This window comes from Urocitellus parryii, chromosome 5 (genome assembly GCF_045843805.1).
Source record: "Urocitellus parryii isolate mUroPar1 chromosome 5, mUroPar1.hap1, whole genome shotgun sequence".
Classification (NCBI taxonomy): Eukaryota; Metazoa; Chordata; class Mammalia; order Rodentia; family Sciuridae; genus Urocitellus; species Urocitellus parryii.
Window position 1 is genome coordinate 15,556,439 of NC_135535.1, and position 21,223 is coordinate 15,577,661.

The 21,223-nt window shown below is 35.1% G+C and overlaps 1 protein-coding gene across 1 annotated transcript in view; it reads right to left on the minus strand.

Moving 5' to 3' along the window:
* The window catches only part of Polr3b (RNA polymerase III subunit B), a 128,473-nt gene that overhangs the window by 90,653 nt on the left and 16,597 nt on the right, over positions 1 to 21,223 (minus strand). Inside the window, exons 6-11 of the mRNA XM_026397570.2 lie at positions 19,964 to 20,064; positions 19,185 to 19,276; positions 17,873 to 17,990; positions 16,105 to 16,213; positions 7,967 to 8,089; positions 2,257 to 2,376 (exon numbers count right to left, since the gene is read on the minus strand). Of these exons, the coding sequence (XP_026253355.2) occupies positions 2,257 to 2,376; positions 7,967 to 8,089; positions 16,105 to 16,213; positions 17,873 to 17,990; positions 19,185 to 19,276; positions 19,964 to 20,064 (663 nt within the window). The remainder of the gene's footprint in view (positions 1 to 2,256; positions 2,377 to 7,966; positions 8,090 to 16,104; positions 16,214 to 17,872; positions 17,991 to 19,184; positions 19,277 to 19,963; positions 20,065 to 21,223) is intronic.

Genomic DNA, 21,223 nt, shown 5'->3' on the forward strand with positions numbered 1-21,223 from the left:
TTGAAAAAAAAATATGGATTATCCAAAAGTAGGAGAGAAAGAACTAACAAAAAACTTGAAATGCTAAAACAGAATTACTGTCAACAGAACTCTTGGAGTTCTAACACTACCCTTGAAAGAAAGAGGAGTTTTGGAGCCAAACTATCCTATACATAAGAATCACCTGGCAGGGTTGTGGCGGGACATGTTAAAATACACAAACTCCTACCCTGGAGTTTCTGATTCAGATTCAGTAAGTACTGGGTAGAGTTACAGTACTTCTAGCAAGTTCCCAGATAATGGTGATGCTACTGGCAAAGGAAATGCTCTTTGAGAACTTCAACCCTCAAAGAATTTACAGATAAGTGTATCGAGTAGAAGTTCCTCTGTAGACTACCCTCAAGAACATGGGCCAGAACTGCTGGATGTCCTTCCCATCGTTCTCACTCTTAGTGGATACATCTAAACCAGTGCTTTTCCATAATTTAGTTGTTCAGGTTCCAGCACTGAGAGTATTGCTTTATCTCTGTAAGAATTATTTACTTAATATTTTTAATCATCTTTAAACAACTCATTTCAAAGTAAACTTCATCCTTTGTAATAACATATAAAGTCAAAAACCACACAAAAAGGGATCTACTCTTTTTCTTGGTACCAGGAATTGAACCCATGGGCACTTAACCACTGAGCCACATTCCCAGCCCTTTTTGTATTTTATTTAGAGAGAGGGTCTCACTGAGTTGCTTGTAGCTTTGCTGGGTTGCTGAGGCTGGCCTTGAACTCATGATCCTCCTGCCTCAGCCTCCTGAGCTGCTGGGATTACAGGTGTGCACCACTGTGCCCAAGGGGATGTGCTACTTGCATTCAAATATATACATAATTAAATCAAAATGTCCTGTCTCACATAAAATCATCTTTTATATCACACTTAGGTAAATACTGTCCTAAACCATCCTGGAAAATGAAGGTCATTTTCCTGGTTCATCTAAAGTGACTATTCTTCAACACATTATGTATAAATAAACTTTCAAAATGGCAATTCAGTTTCAAACCATCTTTCCAATCATCCCAAAGAGCTTAAAATTCAGTTCAGACCCAGCTTTAACATTAAGAATTTTCTAATTCTTTGGATTAGATCAAGGACACTCTGCAGTCAAAGGGCTGAATCAGGGACCTGTGTTGTATGCTCACAAGGTGTTTTGTGAATGTGCTCCTGTGGCTACTCTCCACTTTCACAGATCTCTTGATCTTCCAGCATTAAAATCAGGCTCTAAAGATAGTCTGCAACCCCTGAATCAGATCATTCATGAAGGTACATATAGTAACTGATTTATAAAAAGCAGCACATGTATTAAATGGGGGAGAGAGTGATTCTTGTCAAAAGGCCACATGTCAATATGGCTAATCTGTTTAATTAATTAATCTGTTTAATAAAAAATAACTACTATGCACTAGTTCAAGGATCAGAGGTTGCTTCCAGTCCTCTGACCACTAATATGTGGGATGATAAGGCAAATCATCCAGCTTAATCGGCCAGGAATCGTCTCTTGTCCAAGCAGATACCCTGATCTCTTGCTTTGGCTGTGAGTGAAGAAGGTTGGACAACATAAATTTTAATATTCAAGGTTTAGGATATTTATTTGTCAAAAAAGCATTTAAAAACTATCTATTTTAGGGCTGGGGTTGTGGCTCAGTGGTGGACCATTTGCCTGGTACATGCGAGGCACTGGGTTCAATTCCCAGCACCATATATAAATAAGCAAATAAAATAAAGGTCCATTAACAACTAAAAACAAACAAACAAAAACTATCTATTTTATCCCACTCCTTAGAATATACCTAATCATCTATTATAGTGATGTTCGTACAATTGTGTGAATATATTTCACAGTTAAAACAGTAAACTTCTGTATATTTTGTAATCTTAAATAAAAAATTCGTGGGAAAGAACCATAAGCTTGCCTTCCTTTAAAAACAGGTAGGTCAGCAGAGCTGTCCTTTGAAGCCATAAAGTCAGTCAGTAGTAGCACTATAATCATATGAATATAAAGTAACAGTAAGACTGAAAGAAGAACTACCAGATGACACACATCATGATGGCAACTGTGTACCTGATATTCTGAACACAACTTCTGGTAATGGGTGGGGTAGGACAGTCCTTTTTAGAGTCACTCTTCAGAACAGACTTTTGAATAGCAACAACTCCTAGTTATAATTCTTTAGCAGAAATTCACAGATTCCATAATTATCATTATTCACTGCAAAAGTGTTACTCACTGGAACATGGGTCAGGATGGTAGAAGCCAGGAGCTCTCTTGCTTCTTCTATTTTGGTTTTCTTTGGTCCACCTCCCCACATCCTTTGCCTTCTTACTTTATTCCCTATGTATTTTAGGGCCTATAAAAAACAGATTATAGTGTTTGAACGACATCACTAGAGATCATTTATTAAGCACCTATACACAAATACATTATAAGCAAAAAAAATAAGTACCCTAGTTGTAGAGAAAGCTGCAATAGTAACCAAAAATCAACATTTATCATGAATTGTGACTAAACAGCTCAATACACAATTTACATCAGTTTCCTTTTTACTTTTTACATTGTTTTCTTCTATAAAACATACACATGGGGCTGGGGTTGTGGCTCAGTGGTAGAATGCTGCCTCACATGCATGAGGCACTGGGTTCAATCCTCAGCACCTCTTAAAAATAAAAAATAAATAAATAAAATAAACATGTTTTAAAAAACAATCAAACATGATCATTGCAGGAAATTCAGAAAACACCCAAGAGGAAAAAGAAGTGTGTGTGCGCATACATGCACGCATAAAGCAGTCACAAATTCTCTATTCAAAGAGAAGCACAAGTAACATTGTGGGATGGTACTTTTTTCCCCTCCAAAAAAATTAAAATCATACCACAAAAGATCCTCTATGCTTAAAGTTTAAGAAAACATTGCTCAGAGATAACAAAACCTAAATAACTTGAGGGTTAAGACATTTTCATGGACTGGATAATTCAATGGTGATAAAATGGCTTACTGTTAAAATTCCTTCTAAAGGAATTTATAAATTATAATTTATAAATTATAAATTTATGAATTAATAAATTCATAATTTCTAAATACTCCTGAGAGGGTTTTAGAAAAGCAAAAACAGGTTGACTCTGCAGTTTTAGATTCTATATACATGGAAATGCAAAGAACCTGGAGTAGTTAAAACAGTACTGGAATAATAAGTTGGAGTATTTCTATTACCTGATTTTAACTATAAGTAATCAGAACAGTGTGATGCTGGCAAAAGGAAGAGAATAAGAAGTCCAGAAATAATCCATGAAATAAGCACAACTGATTTTGACAAAAGTGCCAAAGCAATTCAATAAGGAAGGAAAAGTGTTTCCAACAAATGGTGGAGAAATCATGAACTACCCATAAGGTTAAAAAAAATGAACCCTGACCTTCACCCTAAATGGAAAAATGAGTTTAAAACAGATTTTTAACTTCACATAAAAACTAAATCTATAAGCCCTCTAAAAGAAAACAGAATATATTCCTGATCTTGTGACAGGCAAATAATTTTTTAAACATAGTACAGAAGAAGTAACTATAAATGACAACTAAAAACCTTCCTGATAATTTGACATTTTTCAAAATTAAATAACACAGTGAGAAAAATAAGTAAGAAATGAAAAACTGCAATACCTAAATCTGGTAAGGGATTTATATCCAGATTTTTTTTTAAAAGACTAAAGTTCATGAACAAAAAGACAAATAGATAAGGAAAATGAACAAATGGTTTGAACACTTCACAAAGAAGAAACACCAGTGATCAATACACAAAAAAGTGTTCATCATCAGTCCTCATCAGGGAGGTGAAAATTAAAACCACAATGAACCTGGCATAGAAACACAAACTTGCAATCCCCACTCCCTGGGAGGCTGAGGCAGGAGGATGGCAAGTTTGAGGTCAACCTCAGCAAATTAGGGAGACCATGTCTCAAAATAAATAAAAAGGGCTGAGGATGTAGCTCAGTGGTAAAACACTCCTGGGTTCAATATATATCTAGCATGGGGATGGGGGGTGAGTCACACAATGAGATACCCCAACACATCACTAAGATGGCTAAAATCAACAACTGACAACACCAAATACTGGCAAGAAGCAACAACTGAAACTCTCCTACGTGCTGGTGGGAACACGAAGTGGTAGAATCATTCTGGAAGGTTTGGCAGTTCCAGCTTAATGAAAGTTATATATACATCTGCCCTGGGCTCCAGGAATTCCACCCCTAAGTATTTATCCCAAAGAAACGAAATTATGTCCACATAGGATTTGTTCACAGCAACCTTATTCATAATAGCCAAAGATGGAAAACAAACAAATGAACATCAGTACAAGAAACACAATAAACCATGGTAGTCACACAGTGAGATGCCACTCAGCAATAGGAAGGACAAACTACGTGGATAAATGACATAAAAAGGAATAAAAAAGAACTTGGATGAATATCAGACAATATGCTCACCAAAAGAAGCTAGACACAATAGAAAATATGTTGCTTAATTTCATATGTAAAGTTCTAGAAAAGGCAAAACTAATTTATGGTGAAAATATCAGAATAATGGAAAACAAATCAGAGGGTAAAGGTGAAACTCATCAGGAAAAGCATTTAAGATTTGTACATCTCAGTGTCTACAAACTACTTTAAAAGAATAAATAACTACAATAAATCAAGTCAGGGAGAGCACCGTGGAACATGAATGTCAAATGCTGACAGTGGGTGACAGACACATGAGGGCTCTTAACCTTCTTCACATTTTGTTACAGTTTTTCCATAATAAAAAGTGTTTAAAGAAGAGGATCATGTGGTTCTTTTTGTTTTGTAACAACAATGTATTTTTTAAAAACCTGGCTTTCAGTTCCTCAGAAGAAAGGTTTAACATCCTGGTTCTTCATCCTGGAATCCTGCCCCATTACTGCTGAAAATTCCCTCTTCATCTGTCAAAGTCTAGCTGAGATATCACTTCCTTTCTGAAACCTTTGGAATCCCATTCCTGTTTCTCTGCTATTTTAATTCCTTGTACATAAAAAAAAAAAAAAAAAAAAAAAAAAAAAAAAAACCAGAATACTTTCATTCATGTTCACATCACACTATATTTTAATTATCTACTTACATGTATGCTTCTAGACTCTGAGGATGGAACTTTGCCATTTTTCTCTTTGATTCTCAATGTCTAGTACAGCGCCTGAAATTGAATGGGGCTCCCTCCCCTAATACAACATTGGGACATCAAATCTACAATCTTCCCTATTAAAAGGACATTAGAGCATAAGGCAAATTAAGACCCTGAAAACACTTGCTGCAACCACCTCCCAGTAAGTAGTAACTAAGTAACTGAATAAAGCAACTCAGCAGTTGGTGGGAATCACGAGTATACAGGCAGTTTGTTTTTTCTCTAAACTGAGCTATCTTCATTAAATTTTTGCTTTCTAATTCCTTTGGGAAAAAAGGTTAATAATTCTTCTCTTATTGATGAAGAAACAAAAGAACACAGAGGAACAGGGTATCCTTCTGATAGAGCGGAAAGTCACCTTTTCCCTGTAATACTTAGTAATGCTGGAGGGTTTCATGTGAGGGCTAGAGTAAGAGCCCTACCTTTTCACAAATAGGCCAAAATGACATTCCCCTGCAAAAAGGCAAAATTAATTTCTTATCTTTATGCCAAAGCCCTTGACAATGATGATGTAAAACATGTATAACCAACGTAGAGTGGCAGCTTCATAAACAAAGGAAATAGTGGGAAGACTTTTAAAAGGGAGGCATAAAAAACAAACAAAAAAAAAAAAAGAAAAGAAAACTTGCAGGTTTCAAACAATCCATTAAAGTGCCAAGTCCTCAAAAGTTCAACTACATAAAAAAACGCACTTGCTATCTCTTCATTGAGAACAGCACAAAACATCCATGTCTCTATAACTGGCAATGTATGTTCAATGATCAACCATCTCAGATAACCTGTGCCTCTCTACCTTTTTATTAGCTGCAAATAATAAATCTATGCCACAATCCAGCATGCAAAGTATAAACACTTTCAAAGTTATACCTTCTGTTTAGGGAAACAGAACATTTGCCTTTCTCATTTTAACTAATTATGTAGTCCCTCCTTTTCACGGACTTGATCTAATTCAGTTAGTTGAAATTTTCTGTCAGTATCTACTTAACAAAAATAAATGTATGTGTTTCCAATCCACTATTTAGCCACTGCTCAAACAGCCTTACAATGCTTAGGGCTATTTGACAAACATGACGATGTTTGCAATAAAATGCATAACAGATCTCATTAAAGTCACTGGGGTACCATTAAGGTAAATCACTTTCAGGGCACTAAAAAAAAAAAAAAAAAAAAAAAAGTACATTTTATAAAGACATGAATTGGCATAAACATACTTTATATATAAAGATAAGAAAAATTGTGCTCTATATGTGTAATAAGAATTATAATGGATTCTGCTGTCATGTATTTAAAAAAATAAAATCAATTAAATAAAAAAAAAAATTTTAAAAAAGAACAGTGAATCTCATAAAACTGAACCAATTATTACCGTCCACAGGATAAATTTTGTATTTTCAACTTCCTGGATATTTCTTAATAGTTTTCCTTCATGTTCTTAGAACACTTAGACAATATTCTTTCAGTTTGTAACAAAGATCCATATCTACAAATACTTCACCTTCCAACACAGGCTAAATATAGACTCTCCTAATCCAAACAGCTTTTCCTGATGCTATTTGCCCAATTATTTGAGTCAATTATTAATTAAATCCAGAAAAAGAGGAAGGCAGGGATGACATAATCCCTGCTGATTTATGCTCTGGAATGATATACAATTACATTTGATAATTAACATTCCTAAATGTTTAGCTTAGTTTATAAAAATATCAAGAACGATTTGATTTCAGAACACATACCAATAGATACAAGTGAGAATGCTGTGACTATAGGCATCCTGGGTGACAAGAAAAAAAGCAGTGCAGAACTTAGGTCTTATTTTAAGTAACCCACAGAATAGGTAACGTATGTATGCACAAATAAGAACTGTGTACTATGGTCTTATAATAGGGAACTCTTACCTCCCAAGGATGGCTATGAAGAATGTTACCAATGATTTACACTCAGCAAAGCACTTTACCAAAGTGGGACTATGAATCCTAAATATGGCAGTTACAGCTCTCCCACATGGGAAGGAGGTAGAATTATTTTTATTCTGTTTAGCATATATAAAGTTCCCTATCTTCAAGTCTTGTCCTAAGATTCCCTTGACCAGGAATGTCTAAGCAGGTCACTGAAGACTCTAAGTGGTAAAAGGTACTATTTATGGTCATTTCTTTCTATCGAAAGTAGTATGAAATTGAGGAGATGGGATATGGACCACATACAACTAGATGCCTAAAGCAACTGGAAGTAGAGAATGAAAGAGATATTAAGGGCAGGGGATATAGCTTAATGGTAGAGCAACCCCTTAGCCTATGTGAGGCCCTGGGTTACCACCCCAGAAACACACACACACACACACAGAGAGAGAGAGAGAGAGAGAGAGACAGAGAGACAGAGAGACAGAGAGAGACAGAGAGAGAGAATGCATTAAAAAATCCACTATACTAGAATTGCTATAGTTTTATTAAAAAATTATCACTCAAGTAAATAAGGGAAAAAATAATATGGGCCATTTTATCAGAACAAAAGTCTCTTGGGGATATATCTCCCTTCTGAATTAGATACCACAGGCTGACAATCTGTCTAGACCGAATGAAGAAGTCTTCCTTCAATCTCTAAAAAATTGCGTCAAAGAAACTTCTCTACCACTCATCCCATCTCCCCAACACCCTTCCCAAATCTATCATCAGGCCATTGCATCTGATGCCTTATCGATGAACCACATTAAAGTTCTAGTTACAATTTGCAGCAAAGGACATCATGAAAGGACACACCTGCATCTGTGTGAAAATCTGAGCTTTCTGGCACTCCTCCAAACTGGGCCCAAATGCAGCCATCACATGCTCCTCTGTTCCAATCATCTGCACAATTTCCTGGTCACTTTCAACACCCATGGCCTAGGAAGGAAAGAAAAGATGGAAAGAGTGTTGGCTTTGTGTTAACTCACTGACATTTGCTTATGCTAATTTGGCATTGTTTGTGGGTATTACTTCTAAGCAAAAGCTAGCTCTTCTCTCAGAAACAGTGCCATCTGGCATTGGCAGCCATTGCCCAAGCTGCAAGAAGAACCTGAAACAGAAATTTTGATTAGGAAGGGAAAACAAACATTCTCAAGCATCTTTTGCATGTGTACCACCTTCTAAAATTTTCAAATATATTAAGAGTTTCTTAATGAAAAAAGGAGGGCAAGAGGTATAGTGGAGAGGACTGGTCACAATTACAAAGGCAAACTAAAAAGAAAAATAGCCATAGGATAGTGAACCTCAAATGTTCACCACTGAAAATATGCAGAACCACAATTAGTTTTGTCACAAAATGAATTTTTCTGAGACTCATCAAATCACTCTTATCAGGCAAAAATAATTTTCCTAACAAATGCAGATGTTTTACCTCAGAATTCTAGAGATATCAAACCATAGTTTATACAGGTCTTAAAAGAGATGTTTAAAAACTAAGAACACCCTTAACAGGTCGAAGAAATCCACTAAAGCGTTTCAAGGTGGCACAGCTATACAAGTTTCTATAGATCCCATATGGTCCTAGAGCCTACTTCTTCACACGGTCACCTGGAACTCTGCCATGGTGAGAAACAGCATAATCCACAAAACTTCTCTTGGCAGAGTAATAATCTGTCTCTTAGAAGTTAGGGGAAAAGTTATATTTCCATTATAATTCTTCCTTTAGCTTTGCAGACAAGACAGAACCAAAAAAGACAGAACTGAAGATAATTGTTCAGTCAAGCTTTGACCATCTAATTCTCAGTTCTCCTCCACACAAAGGAGAGAAAGGAAAACCAAATCCCAAGTCCCAATGCAGAACAGCAAGGGCACTACCCTCAGTACAAATGAAAGAGCATCCATCCAACATCCCTAAGGTCAGAAGTGAGTGTCCTGACACAACACCAGCTGCAGAAAGACACCCCAACTACTACAGTCACACACCTTCTCCCACCCTAGAGTTTTCATTTTATCTTCAGATGTAAAGTTCCCGAAAATTCTGAAGATCTGGGGGAATGCTAAATTGATATGAGGAACCAGCATATACAACTTTAGAAGTTTGGGGTATAAAAGGCAGGTCACTTCCTCCTTGCTCTAGCTGCCACATCAAGAAGACAATAGAGCAGTCTGTGGGAAGAGTTAGTAGGGAGGGACCACAACTTCCGACTGACAGACAGTAAGACTGAGGCTTTCTCCCTACTGGCCTATCCATGAGCCCCAAAGGAAGCAGCCCAGCTCAGCTGTGACTGGGATGACCAGAACTACTCAGTCAAGCAATCCTCAAATTCCTGACCGACAGAAACTATAATAATTACAAAAGCACAGACAACTAATACAACAACTTTTGGAATTAAATATGCTATTTGAATTCTTAAAAATTTTTAAATTTTTAATTTAATTTGTTAAATTTTGTTTGTTTTATAAACAAAGAAATTTTCAGGACACAAATAGCTTTTCTGCGCTTTTTAATTTTGTGTGTGCATTTTAACCTGTGATTTGATATGAAGTATTTATTCAAAATGAAACTACAGATAAACCTCACTATTTGAAAATAACACAAATTTATTAAAATAATAGTCTTTCTTTTTAAAGGATAGCAATTCTAAAAAAAGATCAATTCTGTTTTTTTAAACAAAAAAAAACTAGGTTATTTTTAGCTCAAGCACAATGAGTTGAATCTACTTTGATGGTAACAGAATCATCTACACTTTGTCCTCAGTCTGCAAGTAGCCAGTCACAAGTATTAGGAAACAATTTTTCTCTATGAAAAGCTGCATAGAGTGTAGGTTAATTTTTACTTGTCTCTCAAAATAATGTTTTAAGGGTTTCAATGAAATTCAAATATAAGAAAAACAATGCTAAGGTAACTATCTGTGGTGGAATCCATTCATGTTTCTCTAAAATCTTTGCTGTAAAACTTAACCAATGCACTTTTGAGAGGAAAGCCCCAAAATGAACAGATACCTATATGGGATAGATACTAAACAGAACATGCAAAATCACACAGCAAGAAAAGGTCTGAGGCAGAAATAGAATCTTGAATTGAAATAAAGACCTTTCTAGATTACTTCCACTTTCTTTAGGTTTATTAACATCTAAATCATGTGAACTAAAAGCCACCTACATTATTTATTTATTTATTCATTCATTCTAATTAGGTATATATGACAGCAGAATGCATTTTGATTCATTATACACAAATGCAGCACAACTTTTCATTTCTCTGGTTGTACATGATTGGCGTCATACCATCATTTACATTATTTTAGCATTTTTTATTTCAGTAATATCCAAGTTTAAAAAGTATAAGTTTGGGGGCTGGGGATGTGGCTCAAGTGGTAGCACGCTTGCCTGGCATGTGCGGGGCACTAGGTTCGATTCTCAGCACCACATAAAAATAAGTATGTTGTGTTCACTGAAAACTATAAAAAATAAATATTAAAAAATTCTCTCTCTCTTTCTTTAAAAAAAAAAGTATAAATTTGATTGCCTATTTTGGTGTTCAATAATAATGGGGAAAGAAAAAAAACACCTTCTTCATTTGATAGTTGGATTGCCACTTCAAATTGTCCTGATGTTAAATCTAAGTAACTGCATAAAATTCTCAAGTGGTATAACATGGACTTCTTAGGCCTTCCAAATATGTCTAAGCCATGAAACAAAGGTATACAGTACTCATGTAAGTGACAGCATATGTGTGGAAAGCGTGATTATACTGCCAAAGCTTTCCCACAAAGTACGAAAGTCTTCCTGTATCAACCCACTGAAATTCAGGTGCAATAACCATTTAAGTTATCATCAAAAGTGCTCCAGTGGGGCTGGACTTGTGGCTCAGTGGTAAAACGCTCACTTAGCACGTGTGAGGCCCTGGGTTCAATCCTCAGCACCACATAAAAATAAATAAATAAAATAATGGTACTATGTCTAAATACAATTGAAAAATAAACATTTAAAAAATTTTTTAAAAGCGCCTCAGCTCCAAAGATAGAACTGACCTTATGACTATTTAGCCTTCAGTAGTTAGCTACAAATAAATGATACATTGCTATGGAAACGAACAAAATGTCCAACAATTTTGCCTTACAGACGTAATTTAGACATCTGAAAACTACCTTTATCTGGAACTCTTTGTACTCCAGATAACCTGAAATCATTTCCACTAAACTAATAAGTCAAAAAATAAATGTTACGAAATACTTTATAAAAAATTAGCAGAGAGAATACATTTCATCAGAAGGTCACACAGTCTAGCAACCAGCAATGATGCTAAACAAAATCAGGGGGATTTTAAAAATGGCATGAAGTCCTCTCCTTGGATATCCACAGATACACAAAGTCAAGAAGAAAAAGAAAACTAATGAGCAGAAGAGAATGACATGTGCACCAATGGTGATTCGTTGAAATTATTATTTGAAAACAGGAGAGAATTTGTTAAAATATCTAATATTCAGAAATCTCAGATTTTTCTTTAAAGTAACTAAAGTCCACCAATTACTACTCAGAGTAGTCCTAGCAGATAATAAATCTGTGATGGCCCTCTTTAATTATACAACTGTTTCTCTTCAAAGATAAAATATTTCCATGCAAGTTGGTTTCCAAGAAACAATGCTCAGCATCTCTGAAATTGGATCCTCTTCTCCAGAAAAACTTTCCTACAGATGCCCCCATAGTCAACTACCCAACGCTTGGGAGTACAAAATAGAAAGCAGGGAAGATTCATGGGCAGGAAAACCTTTGCAGTAATTTAAGACCATAAATAAGACTGATCTAGGTCTTAAAAGCTTTATCCGTCATATTCAGACTCAGCATGGAATCTGGAAACCCTGCTGTTTCTGTCACTTTTAGCCAATTGTTGGTTACAAACAACAACCATCAAGTCCTAATGACTGTCAAGAGAAATGATGTCCCTTTTCTGGCATCCCACTTTTTTTTCTCAGCTTCTGACAGTAAGTGGGTAGGAAGAAGCAAGGAAAGGGAAAGGGTATCCTCTTTCCAGGCACTCTGTTTTCAAAAACTACATGATCTCATCTGAGCTTCACAACCACCCCAGAGGTGAAGTCTCCAGGACTCAAAGAGACTGGGAAATCTGCCCAAGGTCACATAGCTAGAAAGTGGAGAAGCTGTCTAATACTCTATGCTGCTTCCCAGCTGGAAAAGTCTGAACAGTGGTTATCAACAAATTCCCATCCATTTATTGAAACATCCCTAGAGTGAAAAAGACCAAAAAAAGTGACTACTTATGACCAAATTTAGTTCATTTATATGAACTAACATTTTAAAAATTTTAAGATTTATGCACTACTTAGATGGTTAACAGATGATTCTCTAGGAAAAAAATTAGCAATGTGTACTAAGCATTAAAAAAAAAATACACTTCCATATCCAGAACTAAAGTCTCACAAAATATCAGCAATGTGCATAAACATGTATAATCCTGAGAGTCATCCCAGGGTGAAAACACTTGAGGAAAAAAAATGATACCTAAATGTCCCACAACAGGAAATTGGTAAAATAAATTATACCTTATTTGCAACTTATACACACATATATTAAAAATGATAGCACATATTCATATTTATAGACATGGGAAACTATTCACAATTCATTTATTTAAAAACACTGTGTGTATATTACAAAAATCACAGGGGGAAAGTCTGGAAAAATTTTTAAAATGTAGCCATACTTTTCAGTGGCTGTCTAAATATTTACAATGAAAGAAATGTTTTGCATTCAGAAAGGGAAAAAGTTGGAATCTCAACTACTACTTACATAATTATGCTAACTCAATAGCCCCATTCTAAAAAGGACTTAAGTCAGCTATAAACATTTATAATATTTATATGTATTACATTTATATGTATTTACAATAAAATATTATATTTAACAGAAGAAACTGACTTATTAAACTTTTGTCACAGAGCCAAAAAAATACTTAATATTTTTTTCTGATTTCTACACAGACATGCTGCTCCTTACACACTTTATATATCAGTAATATAAGATTAAATCCATTTTTTTTAATTTAAAATTTCTGGTATAAGAAAACAATCCTACCAAAGAGCATTTAAAACTTTCAAAAATGCATTCAGGATGTGTGGGACCATACTGCCCTCTGCTGGAGATGTGATTCCACACTGTTAGATAAAATTTTTTAATTCATCACTATGTACTTTAAGACACTATGTCTGGAACTATGGGATCCCTACAAGGAAAACAAAAATGCCATCTGTGTTTAAAAATTAAAACTTCAAAGAGAGAAAATAAGAAAAAAAATATATATATATATTTTAAGAATTCTCTCTGGACCCTACTACAATTGTCCTGTTATTATGATTATTATCATCATTATCCTGAACAGAAAATAAATGGTTCCACCTCATTTACAGAACTCAAAAGCACATTAAATTGTATTAAATATAGAGAAAATTTCCTAGACCTTCCTTCACATAATTGAATGTATTTTTGTGTATGTGTGTGTGTGTGTGCTAGGAATTAAACCAGTAGTGCTTTACCACTGAGCTATATCCCCAGCTCTTTAAATTTTTTATTTTGAGACAGGGTCTTACTAAGTTGTTAGAGCCTTGCTAAGTTGCTGAGACTGGCCTTGAGCTTGTGATCCACCTGTCTCAACCTCCTGGGTCTCTGAGATTACAGGCATGTGCCACCATACCCACCACATAATTGCATTGACATGTTTCCTGAGTTACAGAACCCAACTTGTCAATATTCCTTCAATACTATGAACCACCAGGGGGCACACTCTCTAGGCCCCAATCACCAACCTGACCTGAAGAAGTCTTGACTCTCTCCCAGACTCTATGCTCTGTCACCCAATGACACCTTTGACAGTAAAGACTCAGTCCCTTCTTTCTTACTCCTCTGGAGATTATACCCATTGATTTTCCTTTCCAATTTAGATAGTTCCAATCTCAGAGGATCTCTTCCTGTTGCTTCTCAATGTGACCCAAAATATATTTCCACTATCATAACTGCTAAACTGAAGTATTAATTCTAAAGTAAAACTGAATGATGACAAATAAATATTATCAATCTCTAAATTTATATGAAGTACAGTATCTTCTAAAATAATCGAAGCTATTTCAATTCAGCCAGCCATCAAGGTTTCATTTTATACCCAGATAGCCGTCCATTATCCATGGATGTTCTATTGATAAAGTTGCTGAATTACACTTAATTAGCATATTGGACTGTTACTCCTGGAGAAAATACAGGGTTAGGTTCCTGGAAGACTGCAGGAACAACATATTTCTTAACTGATCAATACAGAATGTCAACTGATGTATACTTGTGTTTAAAAACACCTTACTTAATGCACTGTTGACACATTACCAATGAACTCAGTTAAAAGTACCATATCTCATGCCTGACTAAATGGTTAACATATATATTTTCTCCATTAGTGTTTAGGAACATTAGCAATGCCTTCAGCATTATATTTGGGAGTCATCTTATATAGCAAATCCACAAGCAAAAATACAAAAACATGGCATTAAGTATACTGGAAAAGGAGCTGAAACAAGAAAGCGAAGTGTTTCCTTCTTTACCTCAACAGGAACATGTGCACTGGGTGACTCAAATAGCTTGCTATTCTGTTTATGTACACATCCATGAACAACCAAAGAAGCACCACCAGTACTGATTGTGAGGCTATAAATTTTAGAAAATATGTGAATTCACAAACATGGAACTCATGAAAACTATATCACTATCCTTTTGTTTTTCTTAATGGATTAATACTACAATTTAGCTGTTTATAGAACATGTATAGTTTTGATATCTCTGGACCATTATGCAAATATCTGAGAAAATTATTCCATTTAAACATTATTTCTACAGTAAGTATCTTTTGGGTTCTAAGCCAAAAATTTACAAATAAGCTAGAAAAAAATTAGTTGTTGATTAAAGAATTGTTTATACAAAAATTTACAAGAATCTAGAAGTCTCTGGGGAGGGGGGGGAAGAAAAAAAGAAAAGAAACTTGGCCCATAGTTGTTTTTTGTTTCTTTTTTTTTTTTTTTTTTTTTTTGAAACAGGGTCTTCTTATGTTGCCCAGGCTGACCTTGAGCTTGTGATCCTTCTGCCTCAGGTGCCCAAGCATCCAGGACTACTAGAAATGGATGAATCATATGACTGTCAATTTATCTATGCCACAAACCCCTCTACTCCTAGAATTCCTTACTTGGTATGTGCCACTATGTCCAGTTTTATACTCTTTGACCTAGAAAATTCCATTGCTGGAATTTAGATATCCATGCTCATGCATGACATGATATTACAGCAGCTGTGTAATAACAAGAGATGTATATGTCCACTGAATGAGGATTGGTCAAATAAATTATGTTACCCACATAAATGGAGCAGTTTGTCAAAAATAACAGTAGGTCCACATGGACAAATGTAAGACTATCTCCAAGATGTAAGACAGAAAAAAAGAAAAAGAGCTAATTGTAAAATACTATATGTAAGTTTCAAACAAAATTATCTCTTAAAGATACACACAAGAATTAGAAACTGTGGGGACTCTGGGTAGCAGGACTGTGTGGCTAAGTACAGGGTGGGTAGAGGCTTTTACTCATTACTACATAACCCTTCTATACTTTAGATATATTTTTTAAATGTGTGATTTTTAAAAAGATTTAAACACCCTTAAAAGCATGTTTAAACATGCTAAAACATTTCAAATAAAATATTTAAATGATTTTAAAATAATTTTTAAAAATATATATGAACCTCAGTTTTATTAACTTTCAATTTAAGATGAATCATATGACTGTCAATTTATCTATGCCACCAACCCCTCTACTCCTAGAATTCCTTACTTTCCAAACTTCTAATTAGCTATGAAAATAGAGAAAAAAATTCTTTCTAGTGTCAAAAGAGAGCAGCAATCTTACCTTAAATATGATGACAATGGGTATATCTTCAGACAAGGTGTTATGCCTCAGGTAAAACCGCCCCTGCTTCACAGCCATGTTCGTCCTACTTTTCTTCTCATGGGTGGAGCTATGCATAAATACAAGTTGGTTAAGCTGCATCCTCACTCAGTAACATTCAACTGTAGTAATAATGAGCATCCATCAACCAGGTTTAATTTGAAAACACTAAAATTCTTTTTTTTTCTTTCTTTTTTTCGGTATGTGGGATTTGGGAAAAAAAACAACCTATTTTTCTTTAGCTTTGAGATTATGGTAGAAGCTTTGTGGATAAATGAGTGACAGTCACCTCCTGACTTACTTCACTTTAACTTCACCTGAATTACTCTATCCAGTGAAGGGCATACATTCATGACTACTTTCATGTACTGAAAAGAAATAACTAAAAATGGGCCCAAAGCCACATTGAAAAAAGTAGAAATAAGAGGAAATAAATGGACGTTAAATTAATACTCCAAGAAGACTCACCTTCAGTCTTGGTATATACTGAAGCCACAAAAACACTAAGTAATCTCCTTCTAGTACTACCTCTGTTAGTTTTAAAATTCTTAATGAATTTAAAAGCATTTGGAAGCTCTATTCAACCACAATAGTATAACATACTCATTACCTACAACATACTATGCACCACGACTCACTAATCTTTTACATAATAACTTATTTAGAAGTGCTGTCCTAGAAAACGAATCTAAGTAACTGCCCTCTTCAGTATCAGTCAGAAATGCACTTGTGGGATTCAAATCCAGACTGGCTCCAAAACTGTGTATAGTGGAAAGATGTAGGTTGTAGAATTATTATATCTGGGTTCAAATGCTGGCTACTTCTTACAACCAAGGTGAGCTCAGGGCTTATTATTCATCTATAAAATGGAGGTGGTACCATTTAATCGTGAAGAGTTGCAGTGACAAATAAAACTAAAGTACTTAAGATACTGCCTAGCTGCTAGTAAGTGCTCGATAAACTATCATTACTGTTAGCTGCCTTTCTATCAGAGAGAAAAGTGAAGACATGAATAAAACACAGAAAAGAGGTTACATAAATGATATATAAGAGATGCTTTTGTACAAAACAAATACATTGTGAATGAGGCTAGACTAGAAAATTAAGTTTATGATGTAATTCATTATATAATGAATATAAAATGGCCTCTGCCTATAAGAATGTAGGAATATACATGTAAATGGTCAGAATGAAAATAAGCATGAAAAACTGGAGTACTTTTGTTATGTTTTATTTTATACAAGTTCATTTTATGTTATAGATTAATAGAAAATCCAACTTAAATAGTCACCTTTCAAATGCTGTCTCACATACTCATCATTGAAATTTTAAAATCAATATCCTACCTGGGTGCGGTGACACACACCTGAAATCCCAGTGACTGAGAAGGCTGAGGCAGCAGGATGACAATTTCAAGACCAGCCTCAGCATCTTAGCAAGGCATTAAGTAACTTAGAAAGACCCTGTCTCAAAAAGTAAGTAAATAAAATTAAAAGTGCTTGGGATGTGGCTCAGTGGTTGAGTGCACCTGGGTTCAATTCCCAGCATCCAAAACAATCAATCAATACCCTATAAATTATAGACTTACACAGTAAATTGAATGCAGATAATTTCAAAATCATGATATCTGCTATTGACAGAAACACTGACAGTCTCCATAGAGGACAACAGCCACCTGGTATTTAGGAATATCAACATATCTGAACAGCACTATCTCTGCTTCCCATACCTGGTAACAGAAGCTCCCACAGCCCCTTTCCTATCTGCCTCCACGATGATTCTGTTCTTAGACAGTTGTTCTTGGATAAGAATGACTTTTTCAACTCCTTTAACAATGAAGTAGCCACCTGTCCAGAGGAAACAAGGAAAGTTTTACCATCTTTTCTTCAGCTAATGTGACTGAACAGTGTAGGATCTCCTGATAGAGATCACATCTCCAATGCTCTGTGGCACTGGTGATCACTTAACCTGAAGGTGCTGCTGATATTGTTTTATGTTGGATGAATGACAGTGTCAGCACATGATTTCATACAAATGAGTCGCAAGATAATACCCTTCTTAAGGACATAGGCTATATCCTGTTGGTGTCCATATTACCATCCCCTGACACATAGAGTATGTAAATGAAAAAAGAAAGACACTAAATTAAACTTCAGATTCCTTAAGCACAAAAGTAACAAACAGTCTTCAACATAAACTGAAATTTATTCCAAGTTTTCTAACAAATCAGTGACTATAGTCGACTAAGATTAGATTTCCTAGATAACCTATTTAGAAAAACTCATAACATTACACTTTATTTTTTTGCACACAATTCAGAGTAAATCGAGACTTCAATTCTCCTGCAGAATATAAGTAAAACAAGGCAACACATTTGACTTATGAAACATTTTGTTACAGTCTAGTAAAATCATGTTCTATTAGCTTTCTTCCAAAAACTTCTAGGATTCCACATCAATGCAACTATATAGGACTTAAAGTGACTATAAGTTAAAATAAGTCAGTGTGAAATGTGAGCTAAGGTATTAAGACGATTTTCTGTTATGTGTTACATTTGAAACTTCACCAAAGAAACTGCCTAAAAATAAGTACATATATAATTTTTAAAATTTAAACAACAACTAAAAAGACTTCCAATTTTTCCCTCCTTTGCTGTACTTACAACAGCCTAAAGTAAGCCACTTTAAACCAGGCTAGACAAGTAACTTGGGTCAATTACTCTTGAATTTTAAGCATCCCCAAAGAAAACATTGAGCATGCATAAAAAGCAGAAACTAATGAACCATGGCAGTAAGTCAGAACTTGGGGTGTTAAAATTTCAAATCTAACTCAAAACAGGAAACAGTATATTTTTAGAAATATAGACTAAGAGAATAAAGCTAGAGCCAAATTTTCAGATGTTTTGTGAACACAGTTTTATACAAAATTGTTCATTATAAGGCAGAAAGGCTGATATTGTTTTAAGGAAAATGTTAAACAACAGCTACATCAGAACAAAGGAAAAAAAATGAAAGGGGGTAAATCCAAGCTATTGCACATACCTGGGTCTAAAGGACATTCATTTAGTTTGGCAAATTCTGCTGGTGTTTTCCCTGTAAGAACACAATTTGAACTTCGCAACATTATGGGCATCCTGTTCAAAATTAAAAAAAAAAAAAAAAAAGAAAAGAAAATAACATGTTCAAACAGTCATTGGCAAAAGTTGCAAAGAAGACAATACATGCGGTGCACACATCACTAAGGGTTCTGCATTTCTGTGCACTCTGTTAGAAAGGCAAAGGAACAATATTATATGAAAGAGACACAGGAAACAAAGAATTTTCTCAGGGCACTACTTTTCTAGCATAGAAAATAAAATCTCAAACATTTAGCTTAAATTGTGCATACTGATTTTAGTGAAAGTCAGAAATGACAACAACTCCTCACTCATGATAAATGTATCATGAATGCAGTTACTCGGAATAACGCAGAGAAACCAAGTGTAAGGACAAGAGACGATCAAAACTAATCAGGAAATTTAAAAAAAAAAAAAAAAAAAAAAATCTTGGCAAAGGAGGAAAGGGAAGCATTTTCCCCAACTTTACAGAAAAAGTTTCACAATTAATAACGACCACAATTCTAAGCTAGGCATTTCTGTACATGCCTTACAAGTGTTGGCTCATCAGATCCAAAAAATAACCCCATGAAATAAGTATCATTTCCTACGTAGTTCAGACGAGGAAATGAAGGAAAACAAACAAAAACTTTAGAACTTATTCAAGGTCACATCATAAGTCTGGAACTGAGGCAGTGTGACTGCAGTATGGGCTTCATTTCTTACCTGCCAATGGGTAAGGCATTGCGGATGATCCTCTGGCTGCCTCGGGTGTATTCAATATCCACTGTAATGGGGGCAGAATATGTCATGTCCCTCAAGCGGCACTGAAAAATAGAATCAGAGAATTATTACTCCTCCTTTCTGGAAAAGAACAGGTTCTGACCTCTTCAGAATTCAAAATCTAGTGGCAGTGTGCCCCACACTGAAATTTGATCTTCCTTCCACTGAGCTGTTCAATGTGCTGCCTTAGGAAATTGAGAGTTATCAACATGCCTTCCCCACGAGGTAGATGAAAACATGTATGTTTTTCTGTTTTGTTTTGTGGTGCTAGAGATTAAACCCAAGTTCTCACATATGCTACACAAGAGCTGTTGCTCTAAGCCATAGTCCCTGTCCTGACATCACATGTTGATCCAGACATTGCAACAGCAACCCTGGTTCTGCCAGCTCAGAGATGAAACAATAAATCTGATATTGATTTTCTTCTCACTCATCTGGAGCCATCACCTGTCTCCCCCTGTATCTTTAAAACAATGATGTTCCTTACAAAGTAAATCCATGGAAAGTAATCAATGTGCCTGGGTGTACTGTTCAAAACAGTTTACAACCAAGATAACAGTGCCTATAGTATGTAAACACACAAACACAAATTAAAACCATATTTAAATATTCTCCAAATACACTAAACTCCTTACCAAGTGATATGTTATGCACAAATCACTCACTGAATCATTCTAACAATTCTGGAACCATCTGTGAGATTTTAGATACTGCTGCCCTATGCAGTTTGACATGGCAGTGAGAAGTTAAATGATGCCTTGCCTGAGCCATTATCAGACATAAGGAAACCACATCCAAATTTTCTGATGACTTTTCTATTAGATTGATGGTTGTAGTTTCAAAAAAGATAATTTTTCTGAATATCAACCATATAACTCATGGTGCTAAATCCTCTCTCTGGCTTCTATTGAACAAAAAATAGTTATATTTAAAAGTCTAGTTTTTAGAACAGTGTCTGACATTTTAAATATTAAAAATTATTTATATACTTATATTAACTAGGTCAAGCCTCCTATTTCAGGACAGACTAAGGCAGTATGGCATGGTACCAAGAGTGTGGGCTCTACTGCCTAGTTTCAAATCCTGGCTCCACCACTTCTGTTTCTACATCTCAGTCTCCCCAAATAAAAAATGGGGATGAGAATGATCATTTTAATTTCCTGAGTGTAAAAAAAAAAAAAAAAAAATTTTAGCATGATGCCT